At 47.5% G+C, this 23,748-nt stretch overlaps 1 protein-coding gene and 1 long non-coding RNA gene across 4 annotated transcripts in view; one reads left to right on the top strand and one right to left on the bottom strand.

The window, feature by feature from the left end:
• Window positions 1-1,113: 1,113 nt before the first annotated feature.
• On the bottom strand, window positions 1,114-16,083 carry LOC140646669 (uncharacterized). Of its 2 annotated transcripts, none has more exons than XR_012040519.1 (4): window positions 15,867-16,083; window positions 14,139-14,240; window positions 12,431-12,518; window positions 1,114-2,110 (listed from the first exon to the last, which is right to left on the bottom strand). It is a non-coding gene; the product is annotated as an uncharacterized lncRNA (long non-coding RNA). The 2 variants fall into 2 exon arrangements; XR_012040520.1 differs by lacking the exon at window positions 1,114-2,110 and adding an exon at window positions 5,966-6,146.
• The window catches only part of POLD3 (DNA polymerase delta 3, accessory subunit), a 30,008-nt gene continuing 21,516 nt past the window's right edge, over window positions 15,257-23,748 (top strand). For both annotated transcript variants that reach the window (XM_072850996.1, XM_072850995.1), the window contains exons 1-5: window positions 15,257-15,466; window positions 17,212-17,267; window positions 19,179-19,281; window positions 21,780-21,819; window positions 23,401-23,533. In XM_072850996.1, the coding sequence (XP_072707097.1) occupies window positions 15,407-15,466; window positions 17,212-17,267; window positions 19,179-19,281; window positions 21,780-21,819; window positions 23,401-23,533 (392 nt within the window). In that variant the 5' untranslated portion in view covers window positions 15,257-15,406. The remainder of the gene's footprint in view (window positions 15,467-17,211; window positions 17,268-19,178; window positions 19,282-21,779; window positions 21,820-23,400; window positions 23,534-23,748) is intronic.

Genomic DNA, 23,748 nt, shown 5'->3' with positions numbered 1-23,748 from the left:
ATGAAAAGGAGCAAGCGCTTCAATGGATTATAAAATTAATATGGCCTGGGGGAAAACAAAAATGGGGAAAAAAACCCCATAAACCCCACCGGGCTGTTGTATCAGCTGGGAATCGAGCACACGGAGCAGCTTGCTTCGGGTGGGATCATCGCCTCGACCACCGACTTCAGGAGAGCTGCTCCGCGTCTCTGCCCTTGGCAGGAGAGACCCGTATTTTGCACCAACATTGTGCCTGTATCGAGTTATTTCCTTTTTTTTATGATTAAGCATCAACTTCTTGCTGGAGATGAAAGCCAAATGCTCTTCCTTTTTGGCTTGCCGCGACGCTGCATACGTAAGATGAGGAGAGTTGTGTGTAATAGGTCCGGGATCCTCGTAAATAGATGACAGAGATGAGCGTGGTTGCGTCGCTGGGGTATTTACTGTCAATATCCTGCTTTTGAAGCGGGGAGGAAATGTATATGGACGGGAGCCACAGATGGCTCACGTTTTATCCTTCTATCAGGGTTTGAGTATTTCTAAAGTGGGTTTTTTTTCTTTGTAATAGGGTGATTTGCTGCTCTGTCATACCTTTTCCTTTGGGTACCTGAAACGTTAGCCAACTCTCTTGAATCCTCACCGACTCCTTTGATTGCAGAGCCCCTTTTTCTGGCACGAGAGCCTCCCTCGGGGAACTTTAGAGCTAATGGGAGTCAGGGCTTAATGGCAGGAAGGGGAGGGGAGGACAAAGGTGGTGGCTGTGAAACAGGTGCCTGGCAAAAGGGACCGTCACAGCCCACAGAGAGCTGCAGACGGATGCAAAGGGCAACGTCTTGGCTCCGGTGAAGTCCGGGACAAAATTCCTGTTGACTTTGGCAAGGCCAGGATGTCACGGAGAGGTGACGGAGCTGTCCCGGCATCACAGGCAGAGCCAGGAGCGGAGTGCCCGGCCTGGGCTGCCCCTCGCACCTCCAGGTACGGCAACCGCCTCCCCACACAGCCCCACGCCTCTCGGCAAAATCCCATTTTATTTTTTCCAAGCGCGTTGTACTCGAGGGCCACAGCAGCAACGGGGCTAACCGCCGCTCTATGTGCATCTACTAATTACATGACTTATTTGAAGCGTGCAGGAATTCAACGCGTGAGCTAGAGCCCAGAAGAAAAAAGCCTATCCCAAAGACATCGGAGCGTCGCTGGCTGTTTCTGGAACCGTCACCGCGTGCCTCCCTTCTCCCATGGGGCTGGAAGGAGCTCAGAGGTCACCTCCTCCGTCACCCTCACCCCGGTGGGGATTGACCTCCGTCCCTGCTGACATCCAGCTGGGTCTCTAAGACCTCCGGTGATGGAGAGGTCTTCTGGCCTGGTGCGTAAGGAGGTGGTGCTGGGAAGCCTTAAGCTGTGGATTTATTTTTTCTTGATACCTATCAAACCAGTTGCATGCCTGCAGGTTCCTGCGCAATACCTTGGAAGGGTCAGCCAAATTCCCTACGCAGGACACCAGCATCAATCAAGTCCTGCAAGCACCAGCTACCAGTCCTGCAGTTATTTGGAAGGACAAACATGTTCACTGCATCTTATTCCATAATAAACCTTTCCCTGAGGGTGCTGGGAGGGAATCGCTTGGGCTGAGATCTCCAGTTCATTCAGGCAGGATCTCGGTGGATGTGACCCATAGGCAGAACCGCTCCTGCCTCCCGGATCTATTCATTGACTCAAAGAAGCATGTTCCCGAGGCTGTGACGAAGGGGAAGAAAAACAAGGAAACGCACGTGTAAGGCCGTGCCGCGGGCTGCGTGCACCGCGGGGTGCATTAAGGAAGTAGTTAAGGAAGCTCCTTGCTGCGCCTGGGGAGACGGGTCAGAGCTGGTGTGAGTTTCTCTGTTGGTTGTGCTTCTCTCGGTGGTCGTCATCTTTTGACCCATCTTGGAGGCGATGTGGCAGGCAGCTCCGCTCCTCCGAGCTTCCCGTGCCGCTGGGAGCTGGTGTTTCCACTTGCAAAGCTCAGCTGCATCGCTTGGCCTTCACCGACCCCGGTGAAGATGCTCTCGTCTCTGGTTTGTCCCCAGCTGCTGGCCAGCCACGCTGCCAGAGGTCACCCTCCCCGCTGGTCAACCAGCACGACTTCACAGACCTGCCAAAACCATCCCGGTTAGGTTAAACGCTCGTCACAGCATTGTTTTTAAGAAGGATCCTCTGGAAGAGCTCAGTTAGGGAGTGGGCTGGCATGCAGTGGTGTTGGCAGGTCTTTGGGGACAGCAGCCCCACAAGGGACACTGGGGACATGTCCAGGTGAGACCCCCCCTGCAGTGCTGCGTCCAGCTCGGGGGTCCTCAGCACAGGAAGGACATGGAGCTGTGGGAGCGGGTCCAGGGGAGGGCACAAAAATGGTCAGAGGGATGGAACAGCTCTGCTGTGGAGAAAGGCTGGGAGAGTTGGGGTTGTTCAGCCTGGAGAAGAGACGGCTCTGGGGAGACCTTCTTGTGGCCTTTCAGTACTTAAAGGAAGCTTATGAGAAAGATGGGGACAGACTTTTTGGCAGGGCCTGTAGCGATAGGACACGGGGTGATGGTTTTAAACTAAAAGAGGGGAGATTTAGACTGGGTCTAAGGAAGAAATGTTTTACGCTGAGGGTGGTGAGACACTGGCCCAGGTTGCCCAGAGAGGTGGTGGATGCCCCATCCCTGGACACATCCAAGGCCAGGTTGGACGGGGCTGTGAGCAACCTGCTCTGGTTGAAGATGTCCCTGCCCATGGCAGGGGGGTTGGACTAGATGATGTTTGAAGGTCCTTTCCAACCCAAACCCTTCTGTGATTCTGTGATTCTGTGGCATTTCTCCAGAGCTGCAGTCCAGATGTGTAGAGATTAGAGCAAGGCCATCTGCAAGGGACGGCCGTTTTAGTGCACTGAGGGTGTTTTACCTCCTAGTCGTGCTGATTTGAAATCACTACAAACTTCATCTGTCACATCAAATAACTTGTGTCTTGGCTACCCAACCCAAATAACTTCGGTACAAATGATAAGTAGAGCCAAGCCTCAAATTGTCCTAGAGTGGTAACTCTCCAGTGCACTTTCACACGGCCTCTGACTCGAGAGGTGAGAGCAGAAGTTGCTCGGACGGGTTGTTACTCATCTCTGACATCTGGGAGTCAGACCTGCTTGTCGGTGCGTCCTGTAGAAACTCGGCTCTTTTGAAGTAACCTTGTTTTGTTGACTCTGCTTTTCATACCTTGGGGGAGCTGATGCTTAACCTTCAGAGCATTAGCACAACAGAGGAAGAAAAAGGTGGAGTAAGTGGATATTGATAGATCTTGAAATATTTTATCAAGGATATCAGGATCCGTTTTACCAGTGGGAAAACAGGCAGAGAGAAATCATACTGCAATCATGGTTGTGCCACAACCCAGGGCCAGGAGGAGAGCCCAGTCCTGAACCCGCTGCCTGCAGCTCTGTGGACCACTGCCGATGCTGTGCCAGACTACACCGCTCCGGCAATCACAGTACAGGCAGGGACTGATGCAGGCAGGGGCTGATGTGGGCAGAGGATTAATAAAATGAGCACAAACTGGACAGGAGTTAATGTTGCGGAAACAGGAGTGTGTGCTCGTGGCTAGCCTAGCAAGGTGCGGTGCCGCCATCCTGGTAAGTGAAGTTCTTCACACCCCAGTCTCAGCTTCTTCATTTTTATCTCTACCCAACAAGAATTTTGAGGTGCTTTTGATTTGATACTGTTCTCTTCATGCTCTGTGCAAAGAAATGTGAAAAGTGACAGTCGGGATGGTAAAAATTGCTATTCCTTCTGTCTTCTCTTTCTGCTGCCAAAAACCTGCCAGTTCAGAATGTTTTTCAGGGATTAATCTCCCGAGAGAAGTTATTTCTGCTTTGAAGCAGTCGTCTCTTTTAAAAGGTCTTATTTCAGACACCAGACTGGAAAAAAGATCATTTATTCCAACCGTCAGGGACCAGACCTGGTGCTTTTGCTTTCTGTGACAAGGAGCAGATGAACCCATAAGTGTCTGTCCGGGAGCTGCGAGCTGCAGCGGCAATAAGGGAACCTTGTTTCAGAAGACATCTCAGAAACCCACTCCATTTTTTCTGGCACACACAGATTTGCAGCAGTTGCTGTTCTAGTCTTGTTTAAATTAATACTGTTCTTTAAAAATGTAAAAGAGCGTCTGCGTTCTGCTACTCTCAGGTGCAGGTTTGCAGTTTATACTGTCTGTGTATTTGCTATTTGAGTGTCACTAAGGAGAGCGGGGCTGGCGTCATGAGGGACAAGTATGGGTCTGAAAGCACTGCCTTTTTCCCCAAATCTGAGCTAAAGCAGGGCTTAGAGGCCACGAACCCGCCACAGCATCCTTCCAGGTAGCAATGTGATGGCTGCTTCTGTCTTACTAGCTTGAGATGCTGATTTCTCCTCTCTCTTCCTCACCACACCAGGACTTCTGCAGGTCAGGGCCAGCTCCTCTGAATTACGGCCACCTCCTCCCGCCCTCCCCGCTCCCCATCCTCCCTCGCTGACAGTTTGGGGTGGTCTGGGGAATCTTTTCATAGGCATCCCCCCGCCCCAGCAAACCACTGCTTGCTCTGCCTCCGCCAAAGGAGTCCGTGCAGCACTGGGGTGCACAAGAGCCCCAAACGCCATCCGATTTACCGCAGAGCCGGCAGGTCACTCTTGCATCGCCCCTCTCGCGCAGCCAGCCGCAGGCACACGCTGTGCAGCTGGGAGTCAGCTCCTGCGGGAAACGCTGGGATGGATCCCTTTAGGATGACTGTACTTCAGATGATCCTTTTTCCCTGCGCTCTGTGATCTTCTGTTGGAAAACGAGCCAGGAGAGGCGTGAGCTGTGGGAATCCGGGACCCAGACTAGGCAGAAGGCTAATGAGGAGTCAGAAGATGCGAGTAGCCACGTGTGATGTGGAAACAACCGTGTTTGCCTTTATTTGTTAAACCTTTTAGATTCTGAATGGATAGAGCTTTAAAATTTTAAAAATGGTGTTTAGTAGTGCTCGATATCTTCAAGGCCTTTTTAAACTCAGAAGCATAAATCTTCCGGCATTAATGAAGTTCCTACTCTTCTCTTTTCTTCCATACTAGAGACCTGCTGCTTCTCTCATTTCCATGCTGCAAAGCAGGTATCACAGAGGTTTGTAGGATCATAATTCAGGTTGGAAGGGAGGTCGGGAGGTCTCGGGTCCAACCTCCTGCTCAAAGCAGAGTCAGCTCTGAGATCAGGCTGGGTTGCTCGGGGCTTTATCCAGCCAGGTCTTGAAAACCTCCAAGAACAGCGATGCACGACCTCCCCGGGGCCCTGTCCCGCTGCTTGGCCATCCGCATGGAGAAAAAGCTTCTCCTTCTGCCCAGTCTGAACCTCTCTTGTTTCAACTTATCTAGTTACCTCAGAGTATAAAGCAGGGATGAGTGAGATCAGAACCAGATCCCATGGCATTTTCATAAACAGAAAAGCAATCTTCAGCTAGAATAAACTCATTCTTACCCTTAAGCCAACCTGCAATACAACACCAAGACATACACTGTGCCCTGAAGGTGAAAAGTGTAATTTTACGGTTACCAGGCACGTTAACCCAAGTCAGGAAATCACCCAGAAAGCTCAAAGCAGGAAACTTAAAGGAGGAAAAAACAAAAGATGAAGAGACTTTTCTTAAAAAAATGCTGATTAATGTATTAAGACCTGCACACTCCTTCCGTAAACCGAGCGCAAATGTCAAGCCAGGAGCAAAATGTCGCCGAACAAGAATAGCTATAGTGAAACGAAGAAAGAGAGAGAACAAGAGTGTGAGAGAAAGTGCACGGGACTGCAGGAGGAAGAGGATGTATATAATTTTGTTACCAGCAAAACAAACATGATGACAGCTGAGTAATGCGATTGTTGTGACCATGAAAGACTCCAGCACGCTGCGGGGCCACGTGCATCACGTGAGTTTATTTTAACACTTATTAAACGTGTGCAATTTCCTTCCCCGACCTTTGCCAGGTAAAAAATTGATGCATTCAGGTGAGGATCTGTATCCGCCCGGAGTTCTCATGGACTCAGTGGCTTCTCCCAGAGCAAGGTGCACTCCTGCTAAATGTGGCTACCATCTGGTGGCATCGCTGCGTGCCCTCCCCAGCCAGCGGTTCTTCTTTGGGGTTCTGCGCCTGTTGGAGCTGTGCAAGAGCACAGTTGCTCCTGGGATCACACAACCCCGTTCACCCAAAACCCAAGCTATTTGTGTATAACGGGTTATTCTTCACCTTGCTCAGCTCTTTAAGGCATTGCAGCAGGTGATTTCAGAAGTGCCGGTGCACACCATGCAGTGGGGATCAAGGGGAGTGGGCCCATTTCAGCCACAATTTGCATGAGCTGAAGCTGCTGTGAAGCAGCAGTTGTATGAGGTTCAACAAGGCTCAGTGCCGGGTCCTGCACTTGGGTCACAACAACCCCATGCAACGCTACAGGCTTGGGGAAGAGTGGCTGGAAAGCTGCCCAGCAGAGAAGGACCTGGGGGTGTTGGCTGGTCAATAGGCAGCTGAACATGAGCCGGCAGTGTGCCCAGGTGGCCAAGAAGGCCAATAGCATCCTGGCTTGTGTCTGACATACTGTGACCAGCAGGAGTAGGGCAGTGATCGTGCCCCTGTACTCGGCACTGGTGAGGCCGCACCTCGAATGCTGTGTTCAGTTTTGGGCCCCTCACTACAAGGGAGACATTGAGGGGCTGGAGCGTGTCCAGAGAAGGGCAACGGAGCTGGGGAAGGGTCTGGAGCACAAGGCTGATGGGGAGCGGCTGAGGGACCTGGGGTTGTTCAGCCTGGAGAAGAGGAGGCTGAGGGGAGACCTCATCGCTCTCTACAGCTGCCTGAAAGGAGGGTGTAGGGAGGTGGGGTCGGTCTCTTCTCCCAGGTAACAAGTGATAGGACGAGAGTAAATGGCCTCAAGTTGCGCCAGGGGAGGTTTAGACTGGATATTAGGAAATTTTACTTCACCGCAAGGGTTGTCAAGCATCGGAAGAGGCTGCCCAGGGAAGTGGTGGAGTCGCCATCCCTGGAGGTATTTGAAAGACGTTTGGATGAGGTGCTTAGGGACACGGTGTAGTGGTGGACATGGCAGTGTTAGGTTTGTGATTGGACTCGATGATCTTAAAGGTCTTTTCCAACCTAAATGATTCTGTGATTCTATGATTCTATGATTCATGCCACCACTCCATTGACACTAGGGTGTCGATGGACATCCTTATGCCCGTATAGGGCATAAGCCTACAGCACTGTCAGACACAGCAGTGCCACCATCCTGCTGCTCCTCAGCAGCAGTGTTTGTGTGACAGAGTGTCGAGCTGGTTTGGGGGGATTGATCCAGACTAAAATTAGTCCAGGAAAAAGTTTGTTTTAACCTAAGCTGGTTTTTCTGACCCAGTTCCCAGCATGGCTGCACAAACGCTTGTGCTGGCGGTAAGGAGGAGACAGTGGGTGGTGGGAAGCAGGGTGGGAAGAGCAGCAGAAGCTCTGGTTTGCAGAAGCTGAAGAGTAATGTAGCTTTCGCTATTCCCAGCAATAGCAGCAGAGCTTCATCGCCCAGGCTGGCGGCGCGCAGCTCCAGGGCTGCCAGGCAAGCATGGTGTCCAACTGTCATCTGCTGACTCAGAAAGGGAATTGCATGAGAAGAGATGATTTTGGAAACGCGGTGCCCATACCGCGATATGAGATCGATGCATTCACAGACTGCATCAGCTGTCGTTGCTGTTTGGCCATTTGCAAGCTCCGTTAAGTAGATGACCCCTCTCATGACTGTAGTGGGTTTTTTTTCAGAATTGCTGTTTCTTGCTGCCAGTTATCAACCCTGTTATGGGTTATTTCCCCCCAAATCTACTAACCAGCCTTTTTTTGAACTTGAATCTCACTAGCAGTAAAGTAAAGATGTACAGAGCTATCAACGAACCCATCTTCAGCCTATTCCCAGAGCTCAGATCCTGCAGTGCAAGGGGTAGCTTAAATTTTCTTATTACTTTCTTCTCCTAGAGTATAAGAAAGGGAGGAGGGAAGGAGTGGCCCTGTTTTCTCACCCTGGGCACAGTACGTGACGTGGCTGAGCTGACGCCTAAGAGTTTGCTCCCGATATCTCCTTGCCTGCTCGTCCCCAGGATGCTGTAGCTGTGCACTGCCCTGTATTGGGGGAGATGCTTTCCTGCTCATTCTCATCTCTGCTTTATCAGTAGTCATTCTTCAGAGGATTTTCATTATTTCCTAGCAGTTACTCTTGTTTATCTTGTTAATAGCCTGTCTGCTTGTGGAAACAGATCCGCATAGCTGCTAGAACACAAGCTGTTCTCCCACAGCTCCTTCTGTGCCCATCTTACTATTGAATAAATGTCAAATACTCCATGCTAAGGCACACTAATTATCTTGAAATAAAAGACGTCAAGAACAGGAGTCCGTAGGGGAACTATGCCATCAATCTTCCCATGCAAACAGCCCTGAGAACATGCTCGGAATGAGGTGTGGGTATTAGTGAATAACCTAAAGCCAGAAATGCCAGCTCCTAATGTGACTCAACATGGGCAATTTGTCCCGATGCTTTTGAAGACGTTCACGTTCAGTTATCTTTGTTTAGATGTGCTAACATGTGCTTGGTGGTAGCAGAGATTATATTCTTCTGGCTGACACATTCCCAGTTGGTTACGCGTGCCTTTTTCTACTACGGTGCTTAATCCTTGCATTTTTATTTTTTGAGAAGGGACTCTTAATACAAAAGTACAAAAAATCTGGGCACAAAAGACCATACGAGGTATAAAAGTAAATCTATCTGCTCGTACCATTAACAAGGCAACATTTCTCTTCATGAAGGCATGTGTCACTGTGACGTGCCACGAAACATGTGAGCGGTCTGGGAACCAGCTCCAGATTAAGACACTTAAATTTAGGTGTCTCCACACATGCTGGGTGTCTAAAACTCTCCATGTTGCTAGTGGAGACAGCAGTCAGTGCTGTCAGCGGTGCCAGGAGTGAATTTGGCTAACTACGATAGGCAGCGACCGGCTGTCAGCAGTCACGCTGCTGTTCTCCGCTGGTTGGCAGAGGGAAGATGCATTCCTGCTCATATATCCTTCTTCCACCTGAAAACTTATCTTAGTAGTTTCTTAGATGCCTCTCCCTTGTCACTCTTTGAGCATCTCAGGATGTTTTTATTGTGAACACGCACAGAAAAGAACATAGAAAAGACGATTAAGCCATGCAAGCATATGCATCTGTCTCAAATGTAGCTGTCTCCTGAGATATCAGTTTTTATTCTAGTTTATGGACTTGCCTGTACTGATTCTGACCCTTGCAAGCCTAGAAGCAAATTAATTGTGTTAGGTTTACGGTTGGAACTCGATGATCTTAAAGGTCTTTTCCAACCTAAATGATTCTATGATTCTATGATTCTAATTCCCACTGTTTTTTCTGATGGTGTTTGATCCTAAGTCTTCCAGCTATGATTATCCATTTTGTGTCGTTAAGGATGGAGTCATAGCCTTGATTCCTTCCTTAACTACAACTCCCCCATCCCACAGGTTTCCTACTGAAAAGATCCCACTAATTCTACCTGGTTATTTGTAATTCATCTTGGTGGCAGAAAGGACGAGGGTCAGGCTCTGCCTCTCCTTATATATCTGTCTTAGGACTTTCATTTCGTAACTGAAATCCCCCGCTTCTACTCAGATGGGACTAATTTCTGCTCCAAAACTGGATCTTCAGAAGCCTTTAATAGATTTGATAAGCTCCCAAAGGAAATGGGTGCTGGTACCGAGATGATTTTTGGACAGATTCAATTAACTGTGCTTTGGCGCTGGGTTCTCTACATTTCTGTTCTCCCTTCAGCATTGCTCGGTTGCTGAAGGAAGTCCCCCCTCATACGGCATTAATTAAAACTTTAACAGAACTCCTTTCACTCAAACTCCTCCTCAGGCCAATGCTTGCCAGCTACTATATAAAACAGATTTCCAGAGACTCTGCCCATTCTTTTTTGGTTTTTTGGAAAGCATATGTGAAACAACCACTATTATGAATCCTCAGGCTCAGTTTCTGCTGGTGCTGGTGGTTTTGGCTGTGGGCAGCTGTAAGTACAAGACATTTTGTTACTACCAAGCGATCTTTGAAAGAGTCCTTTATAGTGCTTTGAGAAAAAAAGGTTGGGAGTCGGGATACTTGGGCTTTACACCTGGGAGCATTGAAAGATTCTTGGACAAATCACATAACCTCTCTGTCTCCCAGCGTCGTCATCTTTGAAATGGGGATAACACTTCTCTACTTCTTCAAAGAGGAACGTATGTTTAATGTACTTTTTTCAGAACCTAAGAGGGTACTGCAAATCCTATACAAAAGAGTATATCAGACCCTTTAAGGGAATACTCCCAAAGTATTTTCAGATCTGGCATTAGGATTCATACACCCTACCTTAAGCAAGTGCAAGGTTTGATGTCTAAATCTGAGATAGTCGCTCTACATAAATTTTCTGGGCATTGAAGAAAAAGACACTCCTCCAGGGGTAAATAGCATAGATAGGTTCAAGGAAATGCCCCCCGGAAGCACTTTATACATCTCCCATTGTGCAAGAGAAATCCCAGGCACGTATTCTTCAGCATCTGTCAGTTTGCTGCGTTACAATGAGATTATTTCTCTTGTTCCCATTTAGCCTTCTTTTTAAATTACTTTATGTATTTTAGCTGTGAAAGATCATTTACAAGTGTGACCATCCAGGGAAAGGAGATGGGGTAAGTTCTAGTCTTCAGCTCCTCGTTCAAGTTAATGAGCCAGTCTGTAGCTACTCGGCTCTAGTTTAACGTGCAAGCTCATAACATTCACCGCGCGCCAGAAGGCTCTGTGCAGCTCCCCGGTCAACTAGTGCTGTCCTTACGCTATTTCCAAGATTAGTGTAGCATTTGGTAGAGTTATGATGCAAAAAAAAAATGGACAAAGTCATCCAGGTTGCAAGGAGATGTTTTAAAGACCATTTTGTACTGTGACGGGTGTTGGTGCTGGCACTGAAAAGGGGGCTGTGCGTACTACCAGGGTGATTGCTGCACACTCTGCCTTCCTCAGGAGGATTTGCTGGGACCCAAGGACTGCTCTGCAGGGTTTGTGTGAATCCCCACTGCTGCACCTCTTTCCAGATTTCCTTTTCTGGCTTTTTCACAAAAAAAAAAAAAAAAAAAAAAAGAAACCCCGGATTCTCAGAGAATAAACTGGGGCTCCCAAAACCACCAGGGCTGGGAAGGGACTTAATTAATTTACAATGAGATTGCTGCTGTCTACAGTGATATCAGGGAGATGCATCTGGTTTAAACCTTGGATCTAGTATGTACAACCTGAAAAGTGGCAATATTTGCCAGGTTGAAGGGCAAGCGGAGATAAGATCACAGACAACAAGTCAGGTTATCACACCCATCCCTGGTTAGCTTAGCTGGAGCATGAGGTCCACGAGTGTTCAGTTACCAAGCTGTTTGATCTCCACTGATCATAGAATCATAGAATTACAGAAGGGTTTGGGTTGGAGGGAACCTTAAAGACCATCTAGTCCAACCCCCCTGCCATGGGCAGGGACATCTTCAACCAGAGCAGGTTGCGCACAGCCCCGTCCAACCTGACCTTGAATGTTTCCAGGGATGGGGCATCCACCACCTCTCTGGGCAACCTGGGCCAGTGTCTCACCACCCTCAGCGTAAAACATTTCTTCCTTAGATCTAGTCTGAATCTCCCCTCTTTTAGTTTAAAACCATCATCCCTTGGCCTATCGCTACAGGCGCTGCTAAAAAGTCTGTCCCCATCTTTCTTAGAAGCTCCTTTTATATCTTGAAAGGACACAAGAAGGTCTCCCCAGAGCATTCTCTTCTCCAGGCTGAACAACCCCAACTCTCCCAGCCTTTCTCCACAGCAGAGCTGTTCCATCCCTCCGATCATTTTCATGGCCTCCTCTGGACCCGCTCCCACAGCTCCATGTCTTTCCTGTGCTGAGGACCCCCGAGCTGGACGCAGCACTGCAGGGGGGGTCTCACCAGAGCGGAGCAGAGGGGCAGAATCCCCTCCCTCGCCCTGCTGGCCACGCTGCTCTGGCTGCAGCCCAGGATACGGTTGGCTTTCTGGGCTGCAAGCGCACATTGCCAGCTCATGTTGAGTTTCTCATCAACCAACACCCCCAAGTCCTTCTCCTCAGGGCTGCTCTCCATCCCTTCATCCCCCAGCCTGTATTGATACTGGGGGTTGCCCCAACCCAAGGTGCAGGACCCTGCACTTGGCCTTGTTGAACCTTATGAGGTTCACATGGGCCCACTTCTCGAGCTTATTGCAGCTGATGACTGCAATATTTGGATGGCAATCAATGCATTCAGAGCATAAAGTCACAAATGGGATCAGCGCACTTTGGTTCTTCTCCTCCTCCATCCTGATCTGATGTGCAGCCTCAAGGAAATCTCATAACTTACCCCAAGCCTCTTTGTATCCCGCTCTGTGGTGCTATTTTGGGGTTTAAGTGGTTCTGTCTGTCACATTCACCATTTCTTTTTACTTTAACTGTAAGAAAAAATTTAAAAGGGCATTAATATTAAACTGCTCCATGCTTTGGTCACAGGTTGTAGTTTTTATTTCTTTCTTTGTCGGCTGCTGTGTTTCAAGCACTGTTGGGTAGGAACATTTTTGCCCGAGGACTTGATTCACGAGGTGAAATTGCATAATGACTCTTCATCAGCTCTGGGCAGAACTGGAGACGCCTCATACTAGCGACAAGAATAACCAGCGAGTCCGAGAATCTGCAAAAAATCATTGCCTTTTCGTAACGAAGAGCAGTATGTGGGTAATGATTTTGACCTTTCTCCTGCTGCTTTTGAAATCAGAAAGAAAATCTCCGACTTCACGGCGTGAAAGGTTCTTGCTCAGCACTTGCTAATTAATACTTTGCAGCATCACTAACGTTAAGGCCGGTGTCACGACCTCGGGCACCTAGAGGAAGATTACTCCTTCAAGATGTTAAGGCTAATTTTGTCATCTTTCCTTGCAAACCAGCAGAGTCTGTCTCTCTACTTCTCCTCTGTTACAGCTCTCAGCACCAATACAGGAACGCATTCATCTCACACACCCAAATTTCATTTGAAATTCTCCTGACGAGTGGTTCAATCCCATAAGCCGTGGCACTCCATAGGGACCTCTCAGTTTCCCAAAGCCAGTCCTAGAGACAATATATAAATCGGGAAAAAGCCTAATGCTCATCAAGGTAATGTTTCAATGATCTCTTCATCAGAGGAATTCACTTCTGACCCTGAAAGCACACTTTTCATCTCAGCACTGCGGCCCACCTAAAAACGCAGCGAGCAGAGGAAACATGCATCAGTTCTCTCCCACAGAAACGGATGTCGTGGCAGTGTTAGACACTAAGAACTTATTTCTTTTGTGTTGCTTTTACCTAACTGTCAGTAAAATGAAGCAAGCCATCTGCATGCAGTGTCAGGGGAAACAGGTCCCTGCCGTAACAGTTTTATTTTCCCAGTGAAGGGAGAGGTCTATGGGATTGATTCAGGGTTGTTTCATATGTTATAGACTATTCCTGACCATTTAAATCTTAGGCTAATTTGTAGGCAGAACTTTGCTAACCTAACTAGATGGTATATGGAAAAGAAACAATTTATTGAGCTAAAACAAGCTGATAAATGTGCCGGAGACAGAGGGATTCAGGTCGATGAGGTCCAGGGATGGTGGGAGATGCCCAGCCAGCCCCGGCGTGGGACCATGCTATAAACCAGCCAGGACAGGTAAATAAGAAACATGGCAAATAAAATATAGTATCATCCTCACTGAAAGGAAAAAAAAGACAACTCAACCACCTCATAGATTTTGTCAGATTTTAAATTATCTTTATCACAGAGAAGTACTTGGAAAACAATATAGGTATATCAATGAAGTCCTCAGCTTGCTGTGAAGCCATATTAAAAACGGGACGCAAATGGGATGGGATTGGGAATTAAAGATTGGGAATCTCATGTTCCAGCGTTTGCTATTTATCTCAAAAAAAAAAAAAAAAAGAAAGCGTAGAGTAATATTTAGCAGGTGCTGTGAGAAGTGCTGGAAACGGTCACCAGTGGAAATATGGGGACAGTTTAACTGAGAATAAGAACGGTTTTAAATAACAGCTCAACCTACCTTTTAAGAACAACAGCATTTATCTTGGGGAGGGAGCGGCAAGACTCCAATGCCTGGTTTGCCTCTGTGATTCCGGTGAGGATCAAGCAGGGCTGAAAAAAGCTGAAAATGGGAAAAAGGGAAAATTGGTGATTCCCAACAAGCGGGTGGTTTACCCTCCCTTGCTCCGCGCCATGGCTCATCCTGCCCTGGATGTCAGGGACAAGGCGCTGGGTCAGCCCACGGCTGGGAGGATGGAGGTGAGGAGTAGCGGGATGGCGGGAAGGCTGTGGGTCCATGAGGGGACGGCGTGGGGATGTGTGAGGGGATGGTATGGGGCTGTGGGTCTGTGAGGGGACAGCTGGGGCTGTGGGTCTGTGAGGATAGGGTGAGGGGAGGGTGCAGGGCTGTGGGTCTGTGAGGGGACAGCGTGGGGCTGTGGGTCTGTGAAGGTTTGGCGTGGGTCCATGAGGGGACAACGTGGGGCCGTGGGTCTATGAGGACAGAGTGAGGGGACGGCGCAGGGCTGTGGGTCTGTGAGGGGACAGCTGGGGCCGTGGGTCTGTGAGGGTAGAGTGTGGGGACGTGTCAGGGGATGGCACAGGGCTGTGGGTCCGTGAGGGGACAGCGTGGGTCCATGAGGGGACAGCGGGGGGCCGTGGGTCTGCGAAGGTACAGCGTGGGTGTGTGAGGGGACAGTGTGGGGCCATGGGTCTGCAAAGGTACGGCGTGGGTCCATGAGGGGACAGTGTGGGGCCATGGGTCTGTGAGGACAGAGTGAGGGGACGTGCGAGGGGCTGTGGGTCTGTGAGGGGACAGCTGGGGCCGTGGGTCTGTGAAGGTACGGCATGGGTCTGTCAGGGGACAGCGTGGGGCCACACGTCTATGAAGGTATGGCGTGGGTCTGTGAGGGGATGGGATGGTGTGGGGCCGTGGGTCTGCAAAGGTTCGGCGTGGGTCCATGAGGGGACAGTGTGGGGCCGTGGGTCTGTGCGGGCAGAGTGAGGGGATGGCGCAGGGCTGTGGGGCCGTGGGTCTGTGAAGGGACGGCGCGAGGCGGTGGGGCGTGGCGGGCAGAGCGGAGGGGCGTGGCCCGGCCGGAGCGGGGCGGGCACAGGGACCACGCGGCGCACAGCGCGCTCCTTTTTGTCCCCGCGCGGCCGCCGTCGCGCCCGTCCGCCTCTCGGCGGGTTGCCATGGCGGCGGGCAGGCGGCCGCGGCCCTGAGCTGCGCGGGAACGGCGCGGGGCCCCTCCCGCCCGCGGCCTACCCGCCCTGCCCCGCCCCGCCATGGAGGACGAGCTCTACCTCGAGAATATCGACGAGTTCGTCACCGACCAGAACCGCATCGTGAGTCCCGCCGGCGGGGCTGCGCGGGGGTGGGTGGGGGTGCAGGAGGCCGCCGCCGTTGCGCGACCCCTCAGGAGGGAGCGACACCCCTCCCCCTTCCTACCCCCCGGCGGCGTGGCTACTGTTGGGGGAGGGGTCAGCCTACTTGTTTTGGGGGACCCCCTCAGGCTGGGCCCCAAGCCCGGCTCTGGGGGTGCTGGAGACGGGGCGGGGGGGGGTGCAGTGCCACGGCCTGGCACCGTGTCAGCGCCTGGGGCGACACCGGTGCAGGGGCTCCCCCCGCCCTCCCCAGTCTCGGTTCAAACAGCCCAAACCCGCAGGGAGCAGCTGCTTTCCGTTGGCAGTCGGAAGGGGAGGCAGAGGCTGTGCCCCCTCCACCCCCCCCCGCCATCGCACCCACCTGCGGGACACGCGTGGGTGCCCTGCCTCTTCTCGGCAGGCGCAGAAGAAAGGAGGCCTCCGCAGCTGTAGCTGCCTTGCCCCTCAGGGCTGTTTGCTCAAGTTTTACTCATCTTTGGGGTTGTAGGTGCGGTGCCTGGCTGTGTTTGCAGTGTTTGCTTTTCCACAGGTCACAACGTAGAGTTGATACGAGTTTTTTGTCAGGTTGGACAGGAGATGGCTTCCTTGTCAGGATTTTTTTTTTTTCCCCCCTTTGGCTTTAAATTAATTTAATGTCTCTGAAGAGGCTTGGTAATGGTATTAGTTATATCACAAGTAAAGAAGCTCTCCCCCCACATTCCTTACACTCCCTAATAGATGAGCTGGTTTTCCTCAAAAAAAAAAAAAAAAAAAGCACTGTAGTGACAGCAGTGTTTTAGCTCAAGGTATAAATGACAGAAGCATATGAAACTGTTTTTTTCCATGAAAGGTTTAGGCAGTCTGGACCACTATTTCAGCTTAAAAGTAAAATTACTACTTATCGTCTGTAGCCTCTTTTTTAGGACAATTCAGAAAAATGGTAATTGTGCATGACTGTTTCTCTCAAAATAAAGATTTCTGCCTAGGCAGTGATACAGTAAAGTTGGTGCATCTTGTCTGTCAAAGCAGTTGTATTAACGTGACCTGCCTATGTCATTATAGTTTATTTCGGTAAACTGCTAGACTAATAAAAGTTTAATTAAGCTCCTGTATTTGAGACAGGAGAGGCCCTAGCCTGAGGATTAGTTTAAAAAGGCGGGGCGGGAGGAGAAACAGGTATAAAAGACATGTCTTGTCTAAATAATACAGCAAGTCAGTGGCAGGGCTGGGGTTCGAGCTGTAGTCTCCTGCGATTTAGCACACTGTGCTGTCCGACTTGTGATGCAGCCAGACATCCCTGTGACAGATGAGGGAGGCAGAAATCCGATAAATCCTCCGTAGTTGTTTGGGAGAGCAATAAGAGCTTCTCACAATTAAGGATTGCGCTGTTTGATTTTTTTTCTCTCTGTTGCGAAGCTAAGCAGTGGGGGTGTTTTGAATGTTTTTTATTTATGTGATGGCCTTCCAAGAAAGCATTCACACAAACACATCTTTCTGGGTAGGTAGTTTGTTCAGGTCTCAGGGATTCAATCTACTCATTAAGGTACAGGCGGGTGGGTGTCCATGTGCTCTCACTTCTAACAGGTTTTGCTGAGGGTTTCTTGGAGCGGGGGGGGGGTCTAAAGAGTTTGACTTGCCCATGGAACAAGCAAAGGATGGGACATTTAACAAGTCCAGAGACCAAGGTTTTCTTACTAACGTGGGTGGTTTTGTTTCTCTTGTTACAGGTAACGTACAAATGGCTAAGCTATACTCTGGGAGTTCACGTCAACCAGGCTAAACAGTAGGTATTAGTGCATCCCACAAACTTTTTGTTTTGTGGCAAAGCCTTGTTAATTACTGTTTTCATGATTGTGGTTAGTGTATTAAAATTCTCTCTCTGGAAATATTTAAAAATCCTGCATGTCTTCTCAGGTACGGTCGGTTATGTTATTCAACATGCCTTACTCCTGTAGGCAGATCTTGCCTTGACTCAATGGGAGTTGTGCTCTAGAGAGCGGTGCTCAGCTGGACGCCTTATGCTGCTTTATATCATAAATACTGAGGTCAGAATAGATGTTTTAGTATTCTATTACTACAGAAATGTATGTAGCTCCTTTCATCCTGAAATGCGGATGTGTTTTCTGAACTTGTCTTCAGTCCTGCAAACAGAGCTATGCCTTTGTGAGACTCTGCCACTGCATATCCCAGCTTAGGATGCCGTACGTTATCCACGGATATTGCTGGCAGCAGAGTCAGGAAAATGCAGAACAGCTCATATGTGTGGCAAATGCTCGTCCGCTCTGATCACCCTGCTGCGTAGTGCATGATGCGTTATTAACATGTACTGACCAGGCTTGATGGGCACAGGTAAATGTTTGAAGGCTGGGGAAGTCAGCTGTGCTGTCAGACATTTTTGCTTCTCCAAACTTAGTATAAATGTGTAACCTTGTCTTGGTGTATTTTGAATAATAAAAATTACTGTAACCTTTTAAATATCCTATAAAACAAAGAACGAGCTCCCAAGGATTCCGGGGCTGTTGCTACACAGCAAGGTAAAGTTAGGCATAAGATTTGAAGGTTGCATAAGAGTGTCAAGTCCCATAATACAAATATTTTCTCTCCTTGTTTCTGGCTGTAGCTTGGACCTAAAGGGGCATTTGCTGCGTACTCAGCTGCAGTGTACTGAGCCCAGCTTCACCTGTCTTGTCCAAACTACTAGAATATCAACTCTGGCATCTAATGCTATGAAGAGATTGTTTGGTCTCTTTCCTCCGGGTGTGTGTGAACAATTTAGATGATGTGTGAATCTGAGTGTGCTTCAGTGATGGTGTAGACCTGACTGGAGAGCTCTGCTGGGAACAGTTCTTGTCATACAGTAAACTAGAAGGAGCCAGAGAACTTTTTTCTGTGAAGAAGATGGCCCAGGTGAAACGGAGGCACCTTCTCAAACCCTTGAAAGCAACCTGGAGATGGAGAACTCCTGTGACATCTTTGTGCTTAAAACTCTCTCCTAGAAGCTGGAGAAGTGCCTGATAACACAAGTGAATTATTTTAGTGAGTTTTGCTGGCTGTGGCAGCATGGTAATTGCAGTCTGTCTCCGTGGCAATGAGGATCTTCAAGTATTTTTACCAGATAGCATCCTCATGGAGTGTGCGGTGGTGTCTCTGCCCGGTTACATGGGACACTCATCATAAATCAGTGGTATAAGTGGGAGCTGAAAGCTTGAGTCTTAGCTCAATCTCATCATCACTAATCATGCTCTTTCCTCCTGTTTCTGATCTGACCATGTCAGTGGATGTAACTGGGATTGTATATATACACCTGGCAATGTGATTATGTACCAAAAATCACCAGTTCCTCTGTCAGGTGTTCCAGAACGCTGGGTTGTAACGAGGGAAACAGCCTTCTCGAGGGGAGACTTTGGAACAAGCTGCCCAGAGGATGTGAGACCATCTGCAACCAACTGTTAAAGCTTTGAGAGCTTGTATTCATTTCACCTTTGGTTTATGTAGTTGTTGGACTGAGATTCTTCAAAGTGGCAGAGGAGGAAGGTGTCTCAGTAAGATTAAATTAATCCTGGTTAAAATAACTGTGCTTATGTGAAATGTTTCCATGTCAGGCTGGCTTTGCTCTTTTTATGTAAGCTTCACGGAAGGGGTGGTGACGGGCTCTTTCCGTTCTAGGTGATTAACACTGGTTTCTTTTGTGCAGGATGCTGTACGATTATGTAGAGAGGAAACGGAAGGAGAATTCAGGAGCTCAGCTTCATGTCACCTACTTAGTAGCAGGAAACCTCTTCCAGAATGGACACGTTGTGAGTGTTTTATTTCTCAAAGGTGTCTGTGAGCTCTTTGTTCTTGTCTCTTCCATCTTGTTTTGTAATCTTTGGGTCAAAAGCTGAACTTGCTCTCTTTTTCCAGTAATGGGCACAGTGTGCTATGTTTTTTGTACGTGTACAAAACAAGGCACTACTTCTGTCCCAGCATACAAATGGTGGAGAGGAAAGATCAGTTGGTCATGGTTTGGTAATACAGTGCTGAATAATGCACCAGGGTTTTTGTTTAATGAACTTAAATCCTGCTACCAGTCATCTCTCAATCCTATCACTAATATTGGGCAGCAAATTTTCTAAAAAAGTCTGGAGGGGCCCTTGTGAGATCAGCTAATCCGTTTCCCAGAATCTGCTGTGGAGTGGAGAGTAGTGTTTGGAGAGAGCTTGGAATTCAGTTAGAATAGAATAATAATAAATAGAATAATAAATAAATAGCTGAAGTTGTCTTGGTAAATAAAGCAACTTTTTATCCTGGTATACAAGAGAAACATAAATTTATTAACAGTATTTTGTATTTAAAACGCATTGACTTATTAAGCAAAGGAATCACTACTTAATGTATTATTTTTTTTTTCCTTGTTGCTGCTTGTCAGGTTTTCAAGAATGCCATCTAAAATTTCAGACAGATACCTCAGGGGTTTTTGAAAGAAGATGAGAAAACTGAGTGCCTGTTTCCCTTTGCTCTCAGAAGAATTCAATAGCCAAACACTAAATGCCTTTGACGTTCCACTAGGTGTCTATTCGTATCTTTAGATACCCAAATATCTCTTACAATACAATCACAGTCTTCATTTAGAATTAGTACAACTCAGGGCGTCCTGGCTTTTATTTGTAGACTGGAAAAAAAAAAACCCAACAAACCTTTTGTTGTTTTCCTAAATACTAAACTGGTTCACATGCATAGAATATTATCTTTAAATCTCCAAATCTGCCTGAAATTGAAGGTAATTATTTATTGCATTAGTTCTGTATAATGGAATATATTTATTTAAAGCTGTACAGATAGCGTCACATTTATAGCCTGAGTTTAACAGGTTTTCCCCCTGATTTCTTTCGGAAACAACAAGGTAGCATCTCTTGGCTCACTAGAACTGGCCAGAGGTTTGTCAACACATTCTATTATTTTTAAATTTGCCATAATGTGTTTAAAATAAACAAGTGAATTCTGATGTAGGAAGAAATAATATTTTTTTTTAAACAGTGTCTTAGCAGCTTATATATTTTTAAAACCAGGTCTTCCAAGGTAAACATATAAAGGGCACTTTTTTTTTCCTTGTTTTTAAATATCTTATTTTTGAATACTGCAATAGCAGTGCCTGCTAAGAAAGGTGACCTGCAGGTGCAGTAAGTTGTTAGGGGCAGAGATGAAGCAGTGGGTTCAGAGATGAATTCCGGAGTTAGGAATGCCACACAGGAGGAGTTTAAAGTTCCTCAGACTGGGTGTCTGAGGGCTAGCTGGAGCGGGTGGGAGAAGAGGTCAGATCTGGAAGATGCTTCCAGAAGATGTGCAGGCATTGGGGCAGCGGGTGGGTATTATCTGGCACAAGGCAATTTTGGGTAGGAAAGGGATGCGAGTGCTTCAGACGCAACCCTGTGCTTGCTGGTAACGCTGCACTCCTGTCTGCTGTCAGTAGGTGTAGCCACAAGGCTGTGGATTCAACTGCAGGACTCATCTGAAGGGAGGTACAGATAGAAATCAGTGACAAATAAATCTCATCATGTCTTAAGCACTGCACGCTCTTTACTTGTAACTTTTTATCTGCCTTGGTGAGGGACCGAGACTCTCAATCTTTCTTTACTATTTCAGGTTGCCTACATTTTCTTGCCTCTTACTCTTTTGCTGGCTAGTCTGTGGTATCAGTTAAATACAAAATTAATGGTTGGATTTTGTCCAGTCTGTCTCTCTGGATACTCTCTGTATTAACCGCAGCCTGTTAAATGTCATAGTGCAGGTATAGTCCTTGAAGACTGGCTGTAGAGCACATTTCCAGAAACATTCATTTCTGGCTTTTAAATTAATGCTTAAATTCTCATGGTGTTTTGCTTCTTGGGTGCCATGTCTGTGCTACAGATTGCTACGTTAGTTTACTGGCAATCTAAATATACATGGGTGATGTGGGCCAGTGCAGCAGGTTTCTAGCAGTTGGGTCATCAGCGATAGTTTGCTTTTCTCCAGCGTGCTGCGCAGTTGTTTAGTTCTCATTTCATCTGTGTCTCATCTCCCAGTGTCAGGAATGGAGGACAGAGGATTTCTTCAGGGTTGTAGTGATCTCTAAAACAGTCTGTTAGAAAAGTAGGAAGACAGAGCTTTAAAAACTAGTGGCTGATGACTGTTTAAAGGCATTGGCAGTGTTCTTGGCAGCTCTAAAGCCGCACCTATAACGGGTAGACTTTCTTATTCAATAGGTAACTGAAAATATCAGTCTTATGTACAACAGATCTTTTCAGATTTTAAGATTGCAATTTATTTATTTTTGCAGTGCCACAAGGTTGCGGTAGTGAGAGAGGATAAACTCGAAGGTAAGCAGATCATGAAAATTATGGGGTTTTAACTTTTTTCTTTGAAAGAACAGCAAAGTGAGTAAAGCTCAGAACTTGCCAGCTGCACGTAAATGCCTAGTCAGGCTGCTGGGTTCAGGTGTGTACTTCTTGTACTAGCTTTTTCTCAGAATTTTGAATAGCTGAGCCAATGGCTGTGTAACTTAACAGACTTGTGATTTGGGTCTGATTTTCTTTTTTTTTTTTAATGTTGAACTTTTTAGTCAGTGATTCTTTTCCACCTCCCTGCCACTGACAGACAGCTCCTCCTTAAAGGCAACAATATCTGAGTACTGTACAGCAGTGTCTCACAGTGTTTTAGAACAATTATGAGCCTTCAGGCTCCCAAGGATGCTGAAGCAGATAATTCTACTTATTGGTTAAATGCAATTGCAGTCTTTGTTTGCCCTGAGTGATGTGGGTATTAGTGAAATGTCCCACAAGAACGTTCTCACTTTCGTCTGGGTATTTGCTTTCACAGTAAAAGGTGAAAAAACCCACCTCTGTAACACTGCTTCCTGCAACTGTTCTCCATCCACTGTCAGTCGTCTTACCATCTTTCCAGGTCTGGTCCTGCTAATGAGATCTGATCCGTAGGCTCTTCGTTGCTTTCAAATAACATCTTTGGCATTTGAGAACATACTGTGGCATTTGTGACCTTTCATATCCATGCTAATGATCTAACTTTGTTTGAAAGACTTGCCTTATTTTCCTTTTTGAAATCTGAAGTGGATTTCTGGCTAAAGTTGTCTTCATCAGGGTAGTAGATTGTCAAGCAGTGCAACTACTATCTGTCACATTTGTTGAATTATGTGTGCTGCGTAAAACTCTGTTTTGCTGCGGAGGAAAGGGTTGTTCATGGTTTTTGTATTAGACGGCAGGCCAAAGGTATGACTTACATTTGGAAGAGGCTGAGATTTGTGATGGGAGTAGGGCTGCCTAGTCGAGGACTGGCCCCAAGAAATGATTACTGTGTGTATTTTTGCATTGCCTAGAAGCTCTGTCTCAGACCAGGGCTGTGTGGAAAGAATGATATAAGCAATGAACAAAGAATTCCTAAAAACCAGCCCTTATCTCAAGGGGGGTAACAGTCTAAATAGCATAGAAGAGACAAAACATTGATTCCAGCAGACTACTGGAGAAGACACTGTGATGCTAGTTGATACGGTGGACGCTACCTTAATGGCAGAGAGCAGTTCCAGCAGGGTAGAGTTATGACTATATATTTTCTTCCTTAGCTGTAGGTAGTCATATAGATAGTCTGGATCCCAAACACGGGGTACTTTGAAGGTAAACACAGAGAGATTGCTCTTAATTCAGTTGTATAAGAACTAAGAGTGTACCGTGGAAAACATGTTTGACAGGCTTGTGGAGTCTGTTACCTTGAATTCTCAATTAGTGAGCATTGGAAGAAGGTACAATTAGACATTTTTGTATTCAGGTCCTTGCTGTCAAGTGGTCTGTCAGTCTTTCTCCATCCTTGGTAGAGCCTGATACTTAAAGTGGACCCCTGATTCCGTAAAGGCTGTGCTAACTTTTTTTTCTTCCCCCCCCGCCCCCCAGCAATGAAGTCTAAACTAGCCACGATTGCGAGTGTGCATGTCTACAGCATTCAGAAAGCCTTGCTCAAGGACAGCGGACCACTCTACAACACAGACTATGATATTGTCAAAACAAACCTGCACAACTGCAGCAAGTGAGTTGCGTCTTGATTTTTCTTCTTATGTTATGTGATTTGAGACTGATGAGATGTTGCTACATAGTGCACTTCAGCAGAAGTCAATAGTTACCAGATATGCCCGGATTTTTAGAAAGCTAGAAAAAGATACCTTCTAAGTCATGCCAGACCAGTCCCCAGACAGTGCATTGTATGATTGTTTTGTAAGCCAAGCTATTTCCAACTTACAGTTT

This window comes from Ciconia boyciana, chromosome 1 (assembly GCF_034638445.1).
Source record: "Ciconia boyciana chromosome 1, ASM3463844v1, whole genome shotgun sequence".
Classification (NCBI taxonomy): domain Eukaryota; kingdom Metazoa; phylum Chordata; class Aves; order Ciconiiformes; family Ciconiidae; genus Ciconia; species Ciconia boyciana.
Note: the sequence above shows the minus strand (reverse complement) of the source record. Positions and strands in the feature narration are given on the sequence as shown.